Source organism: Rhinolophus hipposideros (assembly GCF_964194185.1).
Source record: "Rhinolophus hipposideros genome assembly, chromosome: 24".
Taxonomy (NCBI): domain Eukaryota; kingdom Metazoa; phylum Chordata; class Mammalia; order Chiroptera; family Rhinolophidae; genus Rhinolophus; species Rhinolophus hipposideros.
In genome coordinates, this window is record NC_138070.1 from 7,624,735 (window position 1) to 7,647,571 (window position 22,837).

The 22,837-nt window shown below is 46.5% G+C and overlaps 2 protein-coding genes across 14 annotated transcripts in view; both read left to right on the top strand.

Moving 5' to 3' along the window:
- RPH3A (rabphilin 3A) overlaps window positions 1-6,861 on the top strand; it is a 218,049-nt gene extending 211,188 nt beyond the window's left edge. For all 13 annotated transcript variants that reach the window (XM_081036958.1, XM_081036949.1, XM_081036951.1 and 10 more), the window contains 5 exons: window positions 547-603; window positions 1,334-1,488; window positions 1,963-2,044; window positions 3,716-3,812; window positions 4,633-6,861. In XM_081036958.1, the coding sequence (XP_080893084.1) occupies window positions 547-603; window positions 1,334-1,488; window positions 1,963-2,044; window positions 3,716-3,812; window positions 4,633-4,763 (522 nt within the window). In that variant the 3' untranslated portion in view covers window positions 4,764-6,861. The remainder of the gene's footprint in view (window positions 1-546; window positions 604-1,333; window positions 1,489-1,962; window positions 2,045-3,715; window positions 3,813-4,632) is intronic.
- A 4,506-nt stretch (window positions 6,862-11,367) lies between these two features.
- Window positions 11,368-22,297, top strand: OAS1 (2'-5'-oligoadenylate synthetase 1). The gene is made up of 6 exons (XM_081037680.1): window positions 11,368-11,641; window positions 12,677-12,965; window positions 14,926-15,110; window positions 17,245-17,477; window positions 18,431-18,584; window positions 19,752-22,297. Exons 1-6 carry the CDS (start codon window positions 11,465-11,467, stop codon window positions 19,755-19,757), a joined length of 1,044 nt encoding a protein of 347 aa, XP_080893806.1. The 5' UTR covers window positions 11,368-11,464; the 3' UTR covers window positions 19,758-22,297.
- The last annotated feature ends 540 nt before the right edge of the window (window positions 22,298-22,837 follow it).

Below are 22,837 nucleotides of genomic sequence, written 5' to 3' on the forward strand. Positions count from 1 at the left end.
TGGCGCAAAAGTAATTGCAGTTTTTGCAATTATTTTTAACCTTTTAAACTGCAATTACTTTTGCACCAACCTAATATTTAACCAGCAGTTTTTACACTGTGTTCCCCAGAGCCTTATACTCCCACCAAAGGACCTTAGGAGTCACTGGGGGAAGAAGCACCTGGTGGTCAGACCCCAAGACCCCTGTGCCACTCCAGCCACAGAAAATCAAATCCTATGATTTTATGTATGGGGTGCTCTGCCACTTATTGTTTGTGTGATGTTGGGCAAGAGGCTTAACCACTCTGACCCTCAGTGTTTTTAACTGTAAAATGGGGATAGGAATACAACCTGTGTGGTAGGCTGTGTGCATTAACGTAGTCTGTCAAATGGTTAGCACTATACAAATTTTAGGTGAAAGGGGGAAAGCTAGAGGGCCACAGAAGCTTGGAGAACCTGCCCTATGGCTCTGGATGCTGATGGAGGGGTGAGGGGCTTCTGGTTCTTCCTGTGTAGGGAGATGAACCCCACAAATAATACTCTCTTTCCTTTCTGTTTCCTTCTAAGATGAAGCGTGCTGGGACCACCGGGTCCGCCCGAGGCATGGCCCTTTATGAGGAGGAGGTGAGCACAGAGTGGGTCTTGCAGCCACCAGTCGGGGCCTGGCATCTGCCTTTTCTCTCCCTCCCTGTCCCCATCCCTACTCTTTCTCCCAGAACCACCTGCCTGTTGGTTCCACGAGAGCCACCCTTGCCCAAGGCATTAGGACATGAGAGCAGGGGGATGCTCTTTACTCCTGGAGCCTGAGGTGGGCGAAGCCCCATCCTCTCGCACCCTGACTTCCTCGGCCTGGTTGGCAGAAGCTCTGCTGGAGATTCTGCAGGATTGGAACAATGCCACCCTCCCTCCGTGGGGACATAAGGGGGGCTCTTTGAGCTGTGTGTCTAGCCAAGGCTGGGGGTTGGGCTATGTCCATGTCCTCAGCCCAGGTCTCTGTACGACCCCAGGGACTACACTTGTGAGAAGGCTGGTTGGACCAGGGAAGCCTGAGCTCAGACTTAGGGACAGGGCTGGGACCAGGGTCAAGCTCAGCCTATGATCAGAGTCAGGGCTCAGTCCGTGTCTAAGACTAACACCACTGGCCCCCAGTTGCCTTGGACTGGTCCCCTTGACTATTACCATTTGCCCCTCCCTGGAGTCGAGTTGGGGGGAGGGGTCTGCTGTCCGTGGTGCTGATTGCACGAGCACTGGCTGAGCTCCTCTTGCTTTCCATAGGCTCTTTCTTAAGGAGCCCATCCACACTGCCTGCCCCACCTCCCTTCCTAGGCTCACATGCCCTCTTCTCCTACTGCAGCAGGTGGAACGTATTGGTGACATAGAGGAACGAGGCAAGATCCTGGTATCCCTCATGTACAGCACGCAGCAGGGTGGTCTCATCGTGGGCATCGTACGCTGCGTGCACCTGGCCGCCATGGACGCCAATGGCTACTCGGATCCATTCGTCAAGCTGTGAGTCGATGCCTTGAGACGGTGCATGGGCCCTAAGGATCCTATGTCCTTCAGAAAGGGGAACCAGAGAGCTTGCCTGAGGCTCTCAAATTAATCCATTGGGAGGAAATAGTGGCTAAGAGCACGGTCTCCAGAGGCAACAGCTGAGTTCAGTCCCCACTGTGTGACCTGACGCACATTTCTCAACTTTGCTGGACCCTCAGTTTCCTTGTATGTAAAATGGGTCATTTCAGTTCTACCATCTAGTGTTTGCTGAGGATTAAGTCCACCTAAGGTGCTTAGGGCAGTGCCCGGCATCAAGTAGAGACTCTAATGTGCATTGGTCATCATTCATGTGGGTTCACTTTCTGATTTGTTCATCAGTTACTTGTTCATCCAATTCTCCTAACACTGGAAGGAGCCTTTGGGGTCATCAAGAGGCTGTTTCTTATTCCTTAAACTTCATTCATAACAGCCTCTCATGTCTCCTCTCAGCTGGCTGAAACCAGACATGGGAAAGAAGGCCAAACACAAGACTCAAATTAAGAAGAAGACCTTGAATCCCGAATTTAATGAGGTAAGGCTGCCCCATTTTGGGCATGCTTTGAGATGTTTCCTGTATATGAGAGAGAAACAAAGTCCCTACCAGAATGTTGTTGAAAAAGCTCTCTTTCGTAGATCAGCTTGAGTTATCTATAGGAGAGGTAGTGAGTTCCTTGTCACTAGAGGGAATCAAGTCTAACACAAAAAAATCTATAAATTAGAAATGTCATAGGGCAGAAGCTGAGTTTGAAGAGAGATTGAATTAAATTACCTCCAATCTTCACCAATTCTAATAGTCTACAATACTAAAATTTGAGGAAATAAATAGGGACAGTGATGCCCATTAACATTTACCCAGTTGGTGCTGTCCTCGCTCTGTACCTCACTCCCATATCCATCCAGTGCAGCAAGTCTTGCTAAAGCCGCTGTCTAGATATCCACTGAAAGTACTCCTTTGTGTTCTCACTGTTACTACCTTGGCTCAGACCCTGGCATTTCATGCTTGGACTATTGCAGTAGACTCTTGACTCACCCACTGTTCACTATGTCAAAATTTTACAAAGAAACTCTTCTCGAAATTTATCCTAAATAAACCATCGTGGATGTACACAATGGTTTAGCTGCAAGGGTGCCTTTAATCATATCATTAATGGTCGTGAAAAATTGAAAACAACCTAAATACTCAACTGTAGGGCATTAGGTTATGGTAGAGCCACACAGCCATTAAATGAAACCATTAAAATGGTGATGCAGAAAAATATTCTCCAGCGCTCTAAGTTGGTTTTTACCAGGTGTTACAAAATGGAAAAAGAAAGCCACAATATGATATATTCATATTACATTTCACATAGTATGATACTCAAATATTTTATTATAATGTTTGAATTAACATTCATACTAGTTTTTAAAAACACATCTGTATGGTTAAACTTGTGGCATGTTGACAGTGGTTATTCTTGGGTAGATTACCCAAGTTTTGGGTTTGTTTGTTTGTTGGCTTCCTTGTTTAGCAATGGATGAATTTTAATATTAGGCAGAAAAGTTATTTTTAAAATCAGATGGTCTAGAAACATAAGCTCTTCTCCCTCGTGTCAGTCTCAGTCCCCTCATCTCCCTTTAATCTCTAAATGATGGAAACAGGGGAAAACGTACTTTAGAAGCTGCCAGAATGGAAGGACTGAGTTCATGGCTATCTGCCTTCCAGGAAATGTAACCAGGACTGGCTCTCTTAGAAAAACCGGGAAGGCGGGTGGTAGATGAGGGTAAATGGGATCAAATATATGGTGATGGAAGGAGAACTGACTCTGGGTGGTGAGCACACAATGTGATATATAGATGATGTATTACAGAATTGTATACCTGAAACCTAAGTCATTTATTGGGATGACAAGTCATTGTCATCCCAATAAACTTCCATTAAAAAAAAGGAAAAAAAGAAAAACCCCACTAGCCTTTCCAATTGCAAACAGAGAGTCATTGAGAAGAGAATGTCAGGGCTTGAGGGACTTTGTTACACAGAATGATTGTTGAAAGGGAATTGTTGGACCTGAGGAAGAGGCTCAGAGTGGGAAGGCCCCCTTGCTCCCAGAATGCCCAGTTCCAGGGCCTCCCTTTAACCCATGAATCCCTAGGATTTAGCCTCTTAGCTCTAATGCCAAAGGCTCTGGGACCCTCCCACTCACATGTCCTGCTCTCTCATATCCAGGAGTTCTTCTATGACATCAAACATAGTGACTTGGCGAAGAAGTCACTGGACATCTCAGTCTGGGACTATGACATTGGCAAGTCCAACGATTACATCGGTGAGTGCTCCCAGCTCCCAAAAGAAAGCCCATCCTCTGTCCTCCCAGGAGAGGAGACCCTTCCCCAGGGCTGCAGGAGGGTGAGTGCCCCTCGTTTCTCTCGGCAACCACATGGTCCAAATGTGAAGTCGGGACCCACGGTCCTGATTTGGATTCAATTAGGGAATGCCTGTAGATGAAAGGGCCTAAAAAGCTGGGAAGAATGGGTCATCACTGGTTATCTGCTGAACAGATCACCTCCAGTGGAATGTTTAAATCACAGGAGAGTGGGGTCCGTGGCTCTGCAGAAAATAGGGTGCAAAGGAAGTCTCCTAAACCTATTTGCATGTCCAGGATGAAGGTTCTAATTTTCCTAGTTCCCCCCACCTCCCAAATAAGGAGGGAGAACAGTCATTAAAGATGGAACAGGGAGGGAACTCCAGGCAAGGGACACTGCTTGAGCAAAGGTGTGGAGGCAGGACTGAGCAGCGTGAGGAAACGCACTCTTTGGAAACAGGTGATGCCTTCCCAACGGTTGTGGGAGATACGTTGCCGGGAGTGAGTGGTGATTTGTAGAAGGTCTCCCAAAGTAGACAGTGAAGTTATGAGTTGGTGCTATAGTAGGGAGCCACCAAAGGTTCTTGAGTAGAAAAGCCCAGTAGTAATAATATCCTAACCACCTTCCATAGAGAACGGATCCCAGGTCACTGGAGGAGAGGGAAGGGGGGGGGGTGGTCACTGCTTGGTGGCAGTTTTTCCCCACCTAGACATTTGAGTCCAGATGAGAGCCCCACGCGTCCCTCCATGCTGACCGGTGTCCCTATCTTCCCTTGTCATCCAGGAGGCTGCCAGCTGGGGATCTCGGCCAAAGGAGAGCGCTTAAAACACTGGTATGAGTGTCTGAAAAACAAGGACAAGAAGATTGAGCGCTGGCACCAGCTACAGAACGAGAACCACGTGTCCAGCGATTAGGATGGTGCCAAGTCCCCACCTCCATGCCCCACCCGCTGCCCTGGTCACCGCGCCCCCTCCCCAGCCGGCCCGGCAGCCCAGTGCACTCTGGTGTTTCTTCTCTACACCTCCCCACGCCACCCCCCGCCACCCTCCCATGCCTGCCCTGGAGGTCTCCCCCTCACTGTGGGCACTGCCGCCAAAGACCTTCTCCTCCTTCCGTGAGGCTGGGACGCGGGCCCTGAGCACAGCCCGGGTCTGGTCCCCCCAGGATGGGGCAGTAAGGATAGGGGTGGGGAGACTTTTACTAGGAGGGTGTTCATGTAACCACCTTCCAGTTGGGGTAATTCCAAACGTTCTGCAGCACGTAGGACTGTTTTGTAGACCCTCCTGGCCTTGAGCAGATGCACACATACACAGCTAGTATTTACTGTGTCGTGTCTGCTGTCTGTGTGTCACCTCAGTGGTCTACAGACCTGACAAGGCTGTGAGGACCTTGTCTTGGGGCAGAAATAGAGCTCCCAGTTTCCCACCACCTTTCCACGTATATACCCCAATTGCCAGGAAAACGCCACCATGTTCAAAATCCCTGGGGACTAGGGACAGAGTCTCCCAGCTCCCAAATGCTTCAAGAAATAGACACGTAGAATACACAAAGGGACTCAGTAACCCCCTCTTCAGGACATCACCTGTTTGCTTACTAGCAAAAAAAAAAACACCAGTTCTCTACCATCCCCCACCATCCCTGCTTCTCTCTCCTCCTTTTTCCCTTTCCTGTCCCTGACACCACACCAGACTCCCCTTTTCACCTTCTCACCTCTTCTCTCTGCTCCCGTCTCTCTCCCCTTCTCCTCTCTCCCTCTCTAAGGGGGTCACATAGCAAAAGCAAAAAATCTCCTAACACAGCCTTCCGCCCTCACCTCCTCACCAGCCTGACCAGCAAACGCTGAGAAACTGGCAAAACTCTGAAATTCCACTTAGGCCGGCGCTTGTTCAAACCACCCCCTTCTCCTGTTGGCAGAGCCAGGTGGCCTGGGGGTCAGGTGGGCTGCTGGTGTGTCCCCGGTGCATGGTGGCGTCCCACAGGCTGTGTAGATGCCCCACTGAGGGGCCTCCTTGCCCCGGCCTCCCCAAGTGGGCACTGAGGGTATTTAGAAACCAGAGCTCTGGGTCCGAGGGGGGCCTCACGTGCTGTGCTCTTAGTTAAATGAAGCTCGGACCCATCGCAGACCCTGATTCTCTGCTCCTTTGACTCTCGCACCGTTTCTCCCTCAGAAACCCCTCAATCTCTCTGTCTCAATCTCTCCGTCTCTCCTATCTCTTACAATCCCTTCACCAAGTGTATCAGATGAACAAAATGCCATCATCAGGGATCTAAAACTTTAGAGACTGACAGGCCCTGATGTCAAAACCTTTTGTTCCATCATGAATCAGTCTTTTTCCTTAAAAAAAAAAAAAAAAAGAAAGAAAAATTAAGGAACAAAAGGCAATGAGGACAAACATAAATTTGAAGTTGGGTTGGAGCATTCTTCAGTGCCATGTTGAGAAAGGCTTGGTTTTTCCCAACTTCCATGAAGTCTTTCCCTGTGAAAATCACCCTCTCTGTCCAACCCTCCCCTGCCTCCTTCTTCCCCCATCCCATTACCTATAGCCATCATCAGATGGACAAACTCTCACTTTTTCCAAACACACACCTTCTAACCTTCTCTTTCAGTGTGCTCCACCCCCATCTCTCATTGAAAGTCACTGATTTCTGGCCTTGAATAACCATTTTCTAAACATCAAGTTCCCCAAGATGGCCTGCAGCTCCTGAGCGGCCATCTTGCCTCCTGACCCCTCTCTCCCCGTCAGTCCCCTGGGCACCCATTCTCAGCCCACCTCCTTTCCAAGGTTTGCCCTTAGGAGAAAGCATGCTGGCTGCGTCGCCCACGCCTGACGCTGGTATTAGCACTGGAATCAGCACGCGGCAAGCTCGCAATGCCAGCAGCCTGGGCACTCGCTCTCTCCGCTTCCTACAAACATAACTGTCTCCCTGCCTAGAAGACACACCCTTCGGTGCATGCAGAACCGTCCAACCACCTTTCTTTGTGATGATGTAGCCAAAAATAAAGTAGCAATATCCAGGAAAACTGGTGGCCTTCATTCTTCCTTTCTGGTTTCTGGAAGTTCTTGCTCTCCACCAGGATTCATGAGGCTACCTGGACGGTCAGTATTTAATGAGCTTCTACTATGTTCCAGCCCCAGGGGATATGGAGGTGAACAGGAAGGTGTGGTCTCTCTGCCCACGTGGAGTTTGCTTTCTGGTGGATTTCGTCTTGGGCAGATAGGCTGAAGGCAACTTGGCTGAGCCCACACCCTCTTAGAAGAGTGCTTTTTGCTGGTGCCCACCCAACAGGCATCCTCATCTACTGCCTCCTGCCCCAACCTTGCGGAAAAGTCCCAAGTGGTTATAGAATCAGACAATGTCAAGGCTGAAAGAGATGGTAGAGTTGATCCAGCGCCTAGTTCAATCAGCACATTTATTTGACAGTTAAATAACCCAAAGCTCAGAGAAGGGAATGGCACATCCAACGTCTCATGGCAGCAGTACCAGGAAAGGGAGCTGTGCAGTGCTCTTAACACACTGATTAACACAGATGTGGATCATCGAACACCTCCTTTGTATTCTAGCATCTTCCACCCTGCAATGAGGCTTCACAGACGGCCCCTCGCTTGAGATTCTCAAAGGGAGCTGAATAGGTAGCGAATGTCCCAGACGGATTCTTAATCGCACTGTAATCGATCCCAAAAGTACTTAGTCAATTTATCAGGAATGATGGTTACTTCCCAGAAAGAGCTGTCAGTTCCATCCAACAGAAACGTCTCTTCTAGGCCAAGTTAGGGACCATTTCCTTTTCTTACCCCCAAAAGGGCAGGTCTGGATGTTGGGGCATGAGTCATTGTATTAGAATCACCTGGGGAGGTTTCTCTTTTTCAAACCACCTGTGGCCTCCCCACCCCTTCCCCACTCCCATCAGATCTGCTGTGTCCTGAGGACAAGGTATATATTTGAAAATTTCCTGGTTGACGTCTGTGCTTTCTGCTTCCGGCATGACTTTGCAAACCACTGCCTTAAAGTCTTATTTTTGCTACAACTCAGCTAGCTGCCACCAGGTGGAAAAAGGTGCCAATTAGGGCCATACAGGCTCCCAGGAATGGCAGGAGACACTTGTTGCCACTCTCTTTCCTAGCACTCATGCATGGCAGACTTCACTAATCAATATGGTAGCTTTCCCACAGAGCCTACTAGCGGCCACTGAATCCTATTCACCACAGCATTCCAGGCAGCCACCATCAGTGATCACGGGCCGGTGAAGAGAATCCTAATTTCCATCTCTAAAATGGTTGATCTCCTTCCCCAGGCATGGGGACCTGCCAAAGAAGCAGAGATGAATATACACGAGGAAAGTTTTCAGAATTATCGGGACACCTGACTTGGCTAATTTCTACCCCCCTCCCCACCCCCAGCCTCCCCTGAGATACAAGAGGCAATATGGTGGGGTCAAAAGCACCAGACCAAAACAGCACAGCTTTTTAACCCATTCGTGTCCAGCATTCAGATCCTGACTCACTTTCTAGCTCTGGAAACTAACCTTGCTGAGTCTCAGTTTCCTCCCCTGGAAAATGGAGACCAAGGTACCAAGGTGTAGTCTCCTATCAGGACTGACAAAGGTGAGGCCCAGGGAAGCGGGGGAGATCAAGGGGCTGGTGGTTCTCGGTGAAAGCAATATAAGCTGGGACCACGGCCAAGTGGATTAATCAGTGCTCTGGGACCCACTGGGCTGGCCTCTCCTCAGCTCAATCAGATATGCCAGGGGCGTTGGCATAATAAAGTTAAACAGTACATCCCAACGCCATGGAAACACGCACTGCCGTGCATGCGCCTAAGAGGTGTATTTTGCTCGCTCTGGGCTCGGGCCCAATGTCACTGAAGGATCTTGGGCAAGTCACTTGCCCCTGTGATGCTTCATGGCAGGACGTCAGAGTATCATAATCCTCTAACGTGATTGCCAGGGCCCACAAATGTGCCTTAATTTCCCAGTTGTCTAAGAAAAACCTAGACCTCTTTGCTGAGGGCAGGACCCTGACTGGAATCCTGCACGTCTGTCTTGTACAAAACACACGAGGATGAGCCATCTCAAAGTTTCCTGTTCCTGTTTCTTTAAAGAGAACAAGAAGTTGAAGCCACCTGCAAAAGCTGGAGTTTTCTAATTATTTCCTCAGCCTTTTATAGTTACCTAATTCTTACCTGATTCTAGGCAATGTCTTCTGAAACGATGGCTTCTGTCCAAAGTCAATGTTGGTTTTCTAAGGACAGATCTCTTTCTTTTTTTCCTTAAGATTTTATTGGGGAAGGGGAATAGGACTTCACTGGGGAACAGTGTGTACTTCCAGGACTTTTCTTTTTACAAGTCAAGTTGTTTGTCCTTTCAGTCTTAGTTGTGGAGGACGCAACTCAGCTCCAGGTCTAGTTGCTGTTACTAGTTGCAGGGGGTGCAGCCCGCCATCTTTTGCGGGAGTTGAACCGGCAACCTTGTGGTTGAGAGCCCCCTGGCCCATGTGGGAATCGAACTGGCAGCCTTCGGAGTTAGGAGCACGGAGCTCTAACCGCCTGAGCCACCAGGCCGGCCCCAGGCCAGATCTCTTTTGCATTTATGTTGGATCTATTTATATATACCCGGGGTGCCAAAGCAATGTATACCCATGACTTGTATTCATCTTTTGTTATCGGTGTATATTGAGTATTACAATTTTAATACCGTTTTTTCCTTTCTTAAAATGTATATACATTGCTTTGGCACCCCCTGTATTTAGTCAAAAATATACATTTCATTAGCAAGTACAATTGCCATAAAGGCATTTGGGAGCAAACAGAATCTTTTATATACATACGATCCAACTGGTGGGCAAAGTGAATGTTCCGTAGACAGATGGCCACTCCGTGCTTACATTTTGCCTTGATCATAAGTCACCATGTTATACAGGAGTGAGGAGTGCCAATTAATTGATGAGCTGGTTAAGAAAGATAGCTAATTGGCATCTGCATACTACTCCATCCAATAGGAAGAGAGCACACAGTCTTCTCAACCTCACATGAGACATTCACCAAGACTGACCACATTCTGGGCCATAAAATACACCTTAACACATTCCAAAGGACACATATCATCAAAGTGTGCTCTCTACCACAATAGAACTGAATAAGAACTCAATAAAATAAAGAAAGCTCTCGGGGGCCTGCCCGGTGGCTCAGGTAGTTTGAGGTCCGCGCTCCTAATACCGAAGGGGGCTGGTTCGATTCCCACATGGGCCAGTGGGCTCTCAACCACAAGGTTGCCGGTTTGCCTCCTCGACTCCCGCAAGGGATGGTGGGCTGCACGCCTTGCACCTAACAGCGGCAATGGGACCTGGCGCTGAGCTGCGCCCTCCACAAACTAAGAAAAAGTCCTGTTTCCCCTTTCCCAATAAAAAAAAAAAATCTTAAAAAAAAAGAAAGCTCTCTGGGAAATTCCCAAATATTAGGAGATTAAATAACACACTTCTAACACGTGGGTCAAAGAATTCTCAAGAGGAATTAAAACTATTTCGCACTAACTGACGATGGAAAAACAACCAATTAAAATTGCGGGATGCAGCAGGATGCAATGAAAGCAGTACTTGGAGAGAATCTTTTGGCACTGAACGCGCATATTAGAAGAGAAGAAAAATCTAAACGGAAGCGGATGGAGAAGTGGAGCAAAGGGATTTTTAGAGCCGTGAAACCGTTTTGTATGATTTTGTAATGGTGGATACATGACATTACGCATTGGGCAAACACACAGGTCAGGTTCACCGAGAGTGAACCTAATGGACACGATGGGTTTTAGTTAATAATGTATCAATATCAATTCATCATTTGTCACATGTGCCAACGTTAAGTAATTGGGGAAATTATGGTGGAAGGAGAAGAGACACATGGGAACTCTGTACTTGCTGTTCAATTTTTCTGTCAACCTCAAACTGCTACAAGAAATAAAGTCTATGATTCAAAAGAAAAAAAGTATAGTGTGGTGCCATTGGAAAAAAAAGAAAAGAGAACCATGAATGTTTGTGTGTAGGTATGTGTGTTAACCTAGAAAAACATCTGAAAAGGTCTATACCACAATGTTTATAGTGGTAGTCTTTGAGGTTTAGGGTTACGGATGGGTTTCTATGCTTCTTGATTTTTCTGACTTTTTTTTGGTCTTTTTGCAATATGCATGTACTGCTGTAAAGATCGCAGGAGACTATAAAACGATTTTGTCAGCACCAACACCAACCAAAAAAAAAATACAGGTAGAAAAAAACCAAAAATCGGTTTTGAATTATGATTTCTATTGGGGGAGGTACTAATGGGACTTACAAAGCAACATATTCAGAGGACAGTCTGAAGAAAGGCCTGATGTTAAAGACAGAGAGTAAGTTTCGGAAAGTGGAAGAACAGCCTGGGAGAGCAGAGAGGAGGTGCTCCTCCGAAATTTCAGGAGCGCTTGATTTGCTAAGCAGCAAGGATCTGAGGACATAGCTCCTCCCTTCCCAGGAAACGAAACCAACAGTAACTCGACTCAGGCAGCAGGAGAGAGATAGGCTGACAGTTTCCTAGAGAGAGCTGTGCGGCTGGCGGCTGGCCGCTGGCTCTCTCCTATCTCTGCCCCAGTGTCACCATGGAGCTCTGCAATATCCCAGCCAGGAACTTGGACAAGTTCATCGAAGACCAGCTGCTACCAGACACGCGTTTCCGTTTACAGGTCAAACAAGCCATCGACATTATCTGCAGTTTCCTGAAGGAGAAGTGTTTTCAACATGCCTCCCACTCCGTCCGGGTGTCCAAAGTCGTGAAGGTGAGCCCGCCTACCAGGCTGGGGAACGGGTAACTGAACGGGCAAAGGCTCGCACGGAGAACGCAAGAGCAAACGGTTGAGGCCTTTGGGACTGGCGGTTTCTGATTTATCCATACCAAAATTATGATCACTGCTCGTGAAAATAGACTCGGGTGAGGTTCTATGCCTGCAATTTTTTAATAAATGCCCAGGCGAAGTTCATGAACCACCGTCACAGGCCACGTCCATTTCAGAGATAGGGAAACTGAGGTCCAGCTCTGATCAACAATGTGCTCATTAATGGCCAGGCTGGGGACTTAACGTTTCTACAGTATCACGAGCTGATTAAGAGTATTAGTTTTGACAGAAGGGAGGTTACCAGAGGGGAGTGGGGGTTGGGGGCAGGATGAAGACAGGGGGTCAGATACAAGGTGAATCAAGCAGGTCACCTTTGGGTGGTGAGCACGCAATAGAGTATACAGATGTATACTCTATTATAAAGTTGTACACCTGAAATTTATATAATGTTATCAACCAACGTAATCCCCCATAAATTTAATATTTTTTTTTAAAGAGTCTAAGTTGTTTTGAAAGCAGATAGCAGCTACTGGTTGTGAAACCTTGAGCAAGTCACTTAACCTCTCTTCACCGCAGTGTCCTCATTCATAATTCCCAATACCTTATAGAGCTATGCCGATTAGGTAAACCACCCAGCCTGGGCCAATCTATAGCACATAATAAGATAGTAAAGGCCAGGCAGCAAAGAACACAGACTCTAGAACAAGGCAGCCAGGATTTGAATTGCATCCCTGCCCCCTACGAGCTATGCAGTTGGACTGATGTATAATCTCTCTGAGTATCTGTTTAGCCATCGGTGCGGACTAACGGTCATAGCACCTAAATTACAGAGCCCTTGGGAGCATTACAGGAGTTAAGACTGTGAATGCACTCAGAACCGCTGGGGGGGCTCCAGGATGTTAGTGATTGCTCCCATCGCTTTATTTAGGGCGGCTCCTCTCAATAAACATGAGTTCTCATTCTCCTCGTCTGTTTTAGGGCGGCTCCTCAGGCAAAGGCACGACCATCAGAGGCCACTCTGATGCTGACCTCGTCGTCTTCCTCAGCCACCTCAGAAGTTTTCAGGAGCAGTTTGATCGCAGAGGAGAGTTCATCCAGGAAATCAGGAAACAGCTGGAAGCCTGTCAAAGAGACGAAAAATTTGCCATAGAGTTTGAGGTCCAGAATCATGGATGGGCGAACCCCCGTGCACTTGGCTTTGTGCTCAAGTCCCCCAGGATCCACGATGGGGTGGAATTTGATGTACTGCCCGCCTTTGATGTCCTGGGTAAGCACCCCCAGACATGTGGGGTTTCAGCCCCTGTCCTATGTCAGCACTTCTTTTCTCTCTCTTTTCATATCTCTGAGAAGAAATCTCCCACTGCAGGAGTCTTCCCCAAACAGGGCATCCCTACCAAGTGGGCAGGAGATCTTAGAATCTGTCCTGGAGCAAGAGTCTCAGCAGCCACAGGAGTGACATTAAACAACAAACTGGCACAATTTGGGAGCAAGACATTTCTGAGTAAGCTTGCCAGGCTTACTAACCAGGTCTGCTTGTGGCAAAGTGTTTTATCTTTCTCAAAATGAGGCAGCCTAGATCTGGCATGAAGTCAATATGTTAATTTCGTCTTTTACTCAAAGCATGAGAAAACCTCATCAAACTTACACCGAGGGTTGGAATCCATGGATAGTGTGCAGGAGCATTGGATGGGAAGCGTAACCTCTTAGAGGCGCACGTCCCACATTAGCGAAACTGGTCAAAACACACTAGCCGCATCATACTATTATTTTAAGTATGAAACGATCACCTACATTCAACTCTTACACAAGGCCTGGCACATAGTGGGTGTTCAAAACTGTGAGGGCCCCAGCTGTACACCAAGGCACCCCAGCACACCCCAGTGAACTGTCAGGGGTGAGTTGGGATAGTTTAGATTTTAAATTGCTGAGGGAAACAGCGACATCTGTCTGATACCATGCAAACTGCTATTATTAAGTTGTACAGACTGAGCTACTTAATTAACAGAACTGTTAGGGGTTTCTTTTGGCCTAGGGGACCCGGGAGAAAAACATTGAAACTCTGGAGGCACTGGGAAATGAAAAAGTTTGGGAATATCTCCTGGTTGCCATGTCCTGTGTTGGGTGCTAGGGAACAATGGATACCAAAATAATAGGAGGGAGAGACGGAGAGAAAGGGCACAACAGGCAGAGGGAACAGCATAGGCAGAGGCCTAGAGGTTGGAAAAAATCGCTGTGTAGCGGGGGAACTACAGGATGGAGGGTGAATGGAGGGGAGAGGGCAAAGGGCAAATGACTGAGAAATGAGCCAGGACCGCTGCAGAAGCCTGTAAGCTGGGGGATGCATTCCTCCCGAACACAGTGCAGAGCCATGGAAGGTGGCAAGCGAGGAAGTAACATACTCAGATGTGTGTTTTAGGATGGCCCTGACTGTAGTGTGGGAAATAGATGAGGACAGAAACACCCAACAACGGCCATAACAACAGATTATCCATTGAGCACCTACTGTGTGCTGGGCCCTAGTCTATGGCTGTGAATGAGCCAGACAAGGAAACTCTCTCCCGGAGCAAGACAATAAACATATAAACAACATGAATACAGTGATACTTGCTGTGACAAAAATTAAACAATGTGATGGTGGTTGGAGGTTTTTTTCAGACAGGGTGATGAGGGGGTGACATCTGAGCCTAAGCCCATGGGATGAGAAGGAGCCAACCATGGGAAGATCTGGGCGTTCCAGGAAAAGGAAGCAGCAAGTGCAAAGGCCCTGAGACAGGAATGAGCTTGGCAAATTTGAGGAAGAGAGAAAAGGCCAGGGGAGTAAGTGCAAGTGGAACAAATTGGGAGGTGAGAAGGGAGAGGTGGCAGGAGACAGATGACACCAAACCTCATAGGCCACCATGGGGACTTCGATTTTATCCTAGAAGTCAGGGGAAACAAGAAGTGGCGTGATCAGATTTTAAAGAGCATCTCTGGGTGCTAGGTTGAGAATTGGCTGTACAGGAACCAGCAAGAAGGCATCGCCATAGTCCAGGCGAGAGAGGAAGGTGGTGTGGACAGTGTGATGGCAGTGGAGATGGGAGAAGGAGGGACTGGGGATGGCCCTCGGGCCCCCTGGCTCTAAGCCTGCTGCCCTTTCCACTGCCCCCTGTGAGCCTGTCTCCCCAGAGCAACTAAAAGAACCTCAGAGAACCACTGACACCTTACAATGATGGATTCCTCCCTAACAGGTCAGGTGACGGAAGACTACATACCTAACCCCCAAATCTACGTTGATCTCATCCAAGAGTGTGAACATCTGAAGAAAGAGGGTGAGTTCTCCACCTGCTTCACAGAGCTGCAGCGAGCTTTCCTGAGGCAGCGTCCAACCAAACTCAAGAGCCTCATCCGTCTAGTCAAGCACTGGTACAAAAAGGTACGGCTGTCGGTCCAGACCCCAGGTGGAGGGAGATGAGGGAGAAGGAGGGATAGAGGAAGGAGGAGGAGAGTGTACAGGAACAAGGAGGGAGAAGTTGAGAGGAAGCAAAAGGGGAGAGGTAGAAAGGGAGGAGGGGAGGAAGGAAGGGGGAGCTCGCAGGTGCCAGTAGGTCCAGGGTATCTGGGTCCCCTGGTCTTTCCTATCTCAGGAAATGGCAACTCCATCCTTCCAGGTACTCTGGCCAGAACCATGGGTCTTCCTTAATTGTGTCACACACACACACACACACACACACACACACACACACACACACCCCTTCTGTTCACTTCTTTGCTGTCTTCTCTCTGTGCTTCCTGTTTTCTCATTTGCAAACAGTAAAATGGCATAGCAACAGAAAAGCACATAACACAGTGCCTAGCATAGAGTTGGTCCTAATAAATGTGACTTCCCTGAGCCCCCACAAAAGCACACATCAGAAAAGCAAACATGTATCACGTGCTTAGCCTGTGCCAGGCTCATCACTTTTAATCTTTCGTGGATGAGATAATGCGTTTCTGTTTACTTTTCAATGTCCTATATTTTCTTTAATCTTCGTGGTGACTCTGTGAGCCGGATAAGGGTCAGTATTGCTATTAAACCCATTTTACAGGAAGAGAAACTAAGAGTCAGATGGCTCTTTCAGCTAGTAAGTAACAGAATGAAAAGTTGGCTTTGGGTCTTCTGACGCAGGCGTTTGCCTGATATAGAATAAGCATTCTGTATATTTTTGGAGGGATGCATAAGTGAAAGAAAGTAATTAAGGATAACCTTCCTACTTTAAAAGCAAGATAATCATGTATCTGCTAGACATCTCAGTTTGCTGTTCCAGGAATTTTGATCCTGGAACCTGAGTATTTTTGAACTTTCAAAAGTAGTTGTTAACAAGCATAACACTGCCCCCAAGGACATATTGAAAATTCATGAGAACATTTTGGGTAACTATGGTGATGGGGACAAAAATGCTACTGATAATTAGTGGAAAGAAGCCAGAAATACTAGTTGTTTTACAACGAGCAAGAGAGTCCTGCAAAGTATTGTCTCCTTCCTCCCTCTTTCCTTCCTTCTTTCCTCTCTCTCTCTCTCTCTCTCTCTCTCTCTCTCTCTCTCTCTCTCTCTCTCTCCTTCCTTCTCTAAAATAATACAGGAACCTTACAATACTTTAACTCCACTAACCACCATCACCATTACCTCCAACTTACATGCTTATTTTGTTGTGTATTTCAAGTCTCTATATTTTCAAGTACCTGAAAGCATATGTTCATTTAATCTACCCACATATTTACCACTTTCTTCACCATCAGTTCTTTCCTACATCTCTAACCTTCCATCTGGGATCAATTTCCTTCTCTCTGAAGTACGTCCTTTAAGATTTCTTTGGTGACAGTCTTCTGATGGTAAACTCTCTCAATGTTTGTCTGTCTGAAAATATTTTAATATTACCTTCATTGTTGATGGGTATTTTCACTAGATTGGTGCTCATTTCAGTACATTGGATACACCATTTCATCTTCCAGGGTCACTAGTGAGAAACCAGTTGTCTGTCCTGGTCATTGTACTTGAAATCGTTTGTGAAATCATTTGAGCTTTTGATTATATATCTTCCTCCAGAGGGAATTTTGTTCACTTCTATAAGGAACTTAGGAACACTGCAAGTGCTTCCTCTCAGTTAATTTTCATAATATCCTTATGAGGTAGGTGCTATTATTACCACTCACTTGGCAGATGAGAAAAATGAGGCCACAAGAGTTGTCTGCCCAGAATCAGACAATGGCGGAGTCAGGATTCAAACCCACATCAGTCAGAATCCAAAGCCCAAGCCCTTGATCAGGGGTCAGTGAATTTTTTCCATAAATGGCTAGGTAGTATATATTTTAGACTTTGTGGGTCACACGGTCTCTGTCCAACTATTCAACTCTGTCTTTGTAGCATGAAAGCAGCCGTAGACTACTTGTATACATAAATGAATGGTCGTGACTTTGCTTCAAGAAAACTATTTACAAAACTAAGCGGTCGGCTGGATGAGGCCCATGGGAAACGTGCTTTACACAAAGCTGGATAAACTCATTTTTCTGGTTGTTTTTCCTCTTCTCAGTTTAAGGAGAAATGTAGGGAGTCCCTGCCACCACAGTATGCCCTGGAGCTCCTGACAGTCTATGCTTGGGAGCGTGGAAGCAAGAAACTAGAATTCAACATGGCTCAGGGATTTAAGACCGTCTTGGAATTAGTCCGGGACTACCAGCAACTTTGGATCTACTGGCCAAAGTATTACAACTTTGAAAATCCTGTCATTTGTCACTACCTGATGAAGCAGCTCGAGAGACCCAGGTACTCTATCCCCACAGGGCTTAGCCCCCTCCCGCCACATAGATGGACCCCTGCATACATCTCCGGTGCCTTGGAAATGAGGAAGTAGGAGGGTTCCATGTTTATTGATTATCTGCAGTGGTCAATCCCTGTGCTAAGTGCTGTCCTACTGCCATCTGATTTAAACAACAGCCTCCAACCCTGTGAGGCAAGCACCATGCTAACCACTTTATAGAGGAGTAAACGAACGTTCTGAGAAGTAAAGAGCTTGCCCAAATCTTAACCGAAAATGAGTGGAATAAGAGGAAATGTGATCTAAAATAACAGCTACAGCAATAATAATAATTGCTCCCAAGGATTAAAAGCTTGCTTTAAGAGGAACACATTCTAATATAATAGTAAAAATGATCATTATAACTGACCCTTTATTATGTTCCAAGTACTGTGCTGAGCATTTCACGTGCCTTGTCTCAATCTTCATACTACATCCTTAGAGGCTGGCATGTTCAGTTCTCCCCGTTTCACAGAGGAGGAAAGTGAGGCTTAGAAAGGTCACGTGACCTACCCAAGGGCACACCACGAATAAAAGGTGGAGGTGAGATTGAAACTCAGGTCTGTCTGGGTGGTGAACATACAATGTGATACATAGATGATGTATTACAGAATTGTGCACTGAAACCTACGTCACTTTGCTAACAATTGTCACCCCAATAAACTTTAATTAAAAAAAAAAAGAAAAGAAAAGAAACTCAGGACTGTAAGGTCCAAGTGCAAGGCTTGTTTTCCTGGGCTCACTGCCCACCACTGAGCCGGGCACTGAGGGCCACGCCCGCGGGAGCAGCCCCTGCTGTGCCCCTCCTCCAGCCCTGAGTCCCATCCTACCCCAGCCTTGTGTTTTGCTCTTCCAGGAACATCTAGACCCTCTAGACACAGTCCAGCTTCTCACCTCTCCCCCTCTCCATGTTGCTCTTCAGGCCTGTGATTCTGGACCCAGCTGACCCCACAGGAAATGTTGGTGGTGGAGACCGCCGTCGCTGGCAGCGCCTGGCACAGGAGGCTGAAGCCTGGCTGAGTTGCCCATGCTTTAAGAATCAGGATGGGTCTCCAGTGGACGCCTGGGACATACAGGTGAGACCCTCTGCTTCCTCCTCCCTGTGGTCCTTCCCCCAGCCCTCCACACAGCTTGAGGCATGTAGCTGGAAACCATTGTTTCCAAAGAAATCGCCTCACATTCATATAGTGTCAGGCTAGGCTTCATAGTCGACAGTCATTTTGACCCCAGGCAGAGGGTTCCTAGAATTTTTACATCTTTTCTTCCAAGTTCAGTCTTTAATTAATGCTGCCTTGGCTTGAGGTCACTTTTTTCACAGCTGCAGTTGGCTCATTCCCCTAAGGATAACAACAACAAACACCGCTTATTGAATATTTGCTTTGGGCTCAGGTTCTGTCCTAAGCCCTTTTACACACATTATTTTATTAAAGCCTCATAACACCCTGTGAGATAGGCTTTCTACTCCCATCTTATAGACGAAAAAAGGAGACTCAGAGAGGTGAAGCCACCTGCTCCAGGCATTCAGCTAGGGAGGGGTAGAGCTGGGATTCAAAGTCGGTGGACCACTGGGTAAACAGCCCACCTTGCACCCCCTCACATCATGTGACAAACAAACGGGAGACTCAGAGCAGCTGAGTGACAGTGATCATGTCACACAGCGAAGGAGGGGCAGAAATTCCTGAACTGGGATCTTTCCACTTTCAGGGTAGGGGGTCTTTCTCACGCTGGGGGATTGATGAAGTCATAGGTGCGTCCCCTGGGAAGCAGACTGTGGAAGGGAGTGTAGCGTGCAGGATGTTTCGGGACAGAACCCCTGGAAGCAGCACCTGTGGAACTGAGGGGAAGGGAGCAGGCGCCAGAATGGGGAGAAGTCCAGCTGCGATGACAGTATCAGCCAACCCCCCCCACCCTCGCCCTCTCCCCCGGGGAGCCCCGGGGCTCCAATGGCCTTCAGAGTAGTCCTACAGCAGTCTGAAGTGGTCAGGCCTTTATATCCGGCGTGGATTAGTCACTGAACAAAAGCGGGCAACTCAGGAAGGGACTGGCCACGAGCGAGGGGCTCTGTGCCGCGGACCAATGAAGTCCGCTGGCTGACAGCCTCTGTGGCAGCTGGGACTGGCTCGTCCTTCCTTGAGGAGGATCCATGAGGCATGTCGCAGTGTCCACCAGAAATGCTCACTGAGACCCGTGACCAAGGTGGCGCGACCAGCTCTCCATTGTGATCATGTGCTTTACTTTTTCAGTTCTAAGAAGGCAGCGCAGAGAACTGGATAACTTGTGCTCGCAAGACCTGTCAGCTCCGTGATTAGGGGCAGCACCCTGGATCCTTCCACAGCCACAACAAACGCCAGGCAGAGTCCCCTCCCCGGCAGAAGAGAGCTGAACCAAATAGCTCACGGAGAGTTCACTTTCCATACGCAAACTAGACAATCCCGAGCCGACTCCTTTATCAGCTTTCCTAGGACTCAACCTTCTGGGCATCAATCCACTTGCCCTACAAACCCCAGGGCCAGGTCCCAGACAACTGGGGGACAGCCCCTCCGTGCTAGAGCCCACTGTGATTATTCTAACTAGCCAATCCTAAGCCTACGTACCGTGCTTTGCCTTGCCTCTGCCACAAAAACTATGACAAAACTTCCTGCCCATATTTTCCCCTCGCTTTCTCTGCCTCATGAACAGCCCTGGAGCTTTCTTACGGGGTCCTGTGTGACGGGCTGAGCTTCCAGCTTCCAGGGATCTGTGAGCAGAAACTTCTTCCTACATGAAAATATTTGGTTATTTAACATTAGAAATATGAAGAAATAATTGGGGGAAAAAACGAAAATCACTCCCCCAGTCACTTCCTCTCACCTGTTAAAATTTGGGGCCTGTCTCTTCAGCCTTTTCTCTGACTCTACCTGTCTCCCTGTGTATGCAGTTTTTATGAAAATGGGATTCTGCTCCCTATCCAGTTTCGTTCTCTGCTTTGTCACATTTATCGTAGATTGGCACTCCATGCTAAGAGGAGAATTTTGGCATCACGTGTAATGGCTGCGTTTCATTTTACCATGTGGATAATCCACAGTGTTGTCTTCTGAGAGAGTTTCAGGGTTGTAAACCATTTGCAGTCATCACTAGATTAATTCAATTAGTAATTAGTTGCTTAACTGAAAAGCCACATAGATCATATAGTAGTACTCTTTAATTTTTTGAGGAACCTCCATACTGTTTTCCATAGTGGCTGCACCGTTTTGAATTCGCACCAACAGCGTATAAGGGTTTCCTTTTCTCCACATCCTCACCAACGTGTGTGTATAAAACCCATTCTAACAGGTGCGAGGTGATAGCTCATGGTTTTGACTTGCCTTTCCCGGATGATTAGGGCTCTTGAGCGTCTTTTCATGTACCCATTGGCCATTTGTATATCTTCTTTGGAGAAATGTCTATTTAAGTGCTTGGCCCATTTTTAATAGGGTTATTTATTAGTTGTCCTTTTGTTGGTTTTTTTTTGTTTTGTTTTGTTTTTTGGGTGTTTTTTGCTATTAAGTTGTAGGAATTCAATAAATAATTGAGTTCTATTAGTTATTTCTAAAATGATAGAAATATCATTTATATAAATAAATGATAAATTTATTTTAGAAATAAACCCCTTATCTGGTTTATGGTTTGCAAATATGTTCTCCCTTTCCATAGGTTGCTTTTTGACTCTATTGACTGTTTCATTTTCTGTGCAGAAGCTTTTTCGTTGGAGGCAGTCTCGCTTGGCTGGGTTTGCTTTTGTTGACTGTGCTCTGCGTGTTCACCAAGAACACACCATGGAATCAGGATAGTTCTTCAACAAATGGTGTTGGGAAAATTGGATATCCACAAGCAAACGAATGAAATTGGACCCTCATTTTACACCACACATAAAAATCAATTCAAAATGGATTAAAGAGTTAAATGTAAGACCTGAACCTGTTAAACTCCTAGAAGAAAACATAGGAGGAAATCTTCATGACATTGGATTTGGCAGTGAGTTCTTGGAGATAATACCAAAACACAAGCAACAAAAGGCATTTATTTGTATACAGTGTGAGGTAGGGGTCCAGTTCTAGTTCTACGTGGATGCCCAGTTATCCAAACAGCATTTGTTGAAAGAACCATACTCCCCGTCATGTTCTGTGAGGCCCTCTGATATGTAAATAGAACTCACATATGTGAGTCTGTTTCTGGACTCTTCTGTTTCATTGGTCTATTTTTGTATTCTTGAGTTAATACTATCTTGTCTTAAAATAATTCTTAATATCTTTTAGAAAACTCTTGTCTTTTTCTCAAAATTCATGGCTTCTCTTGTCCTTTCCTCTTGTAATTCCTATTTCTCTGTGAATTTTACACTCAATTTGTAAAGTTTCACGCAAACTGTGAGGAGGCATTTGATTGGAATTACATAAATTAGTTGAGGAAGAATGACATCTATATAACTTTGAGAATCCCAATCCATGAACTTGGAGTGTCTCTCCATTAATTTAAGTCTTCTTTTATGACTCTGTAACTAAGTTTTATGATTTCTCCCTAAATAGGTCTTTCATATCTTTTGTCCTGTCATTCTGAGATATTTGTTTCTATGTTATGCTACTTAGCATGGTTTCTTTAATTTCATTTTGTAATGGTTGGTTCCTGGAAGACTTAAATGTTTTCAGTGGGTGTGTTTGATTATAGCATTATGAATGGTCTTGATACTTTTCTGAATTTTCCAATTTTATTAATTTTTTGCAGTAAACTTGTATTACTTGTATGACCACAAAAAACAATAAAGCAATTTTTCTTGAAAAAAAAAAACGATTTTTTTTTTTTTTTTTTTGACGAGTACTTCTCTCAGCTAAGCTCTGATAGTTTGTACAAAGCCAGGAGGCCCAGGTTATAGAAAGCTCTGGGATGCTGGTATTTGGAGCTGCTGCTTTAAGAAAAAAAAATATGAGATTTGGAAACAGAGGAGCAAGTGTGTAAGAGATGACGGAAATTATCATATGAAATTATCATATGAAAATTGAAGCACTGGAGACATAAGTTTCTGAGTTCCCAGAAATAAGGCCACTCTCTGAGCAACTTCCTGCTGAGGAAACGAAACGGGAAGAGCTGATGTTTAGTCACCAGAGATGAAGGTGGGGTTCATCGAGATTAGGACACAGCTGAGAGGCTTTTAAAGAAAGAACATGTGTGTTGTGAGGTTTAAAGTCCAGGGTTCATGGGGCACCCTCAGGGAGCTTAGCTTCATGTTGAGGTTCCCCCAGCTCAGCCCTGGGTTAGCGTTCCCAGATACCCCGTCCTCACACAACCCCCTTCGCTGGACACCTCTTACCTTTGTCTG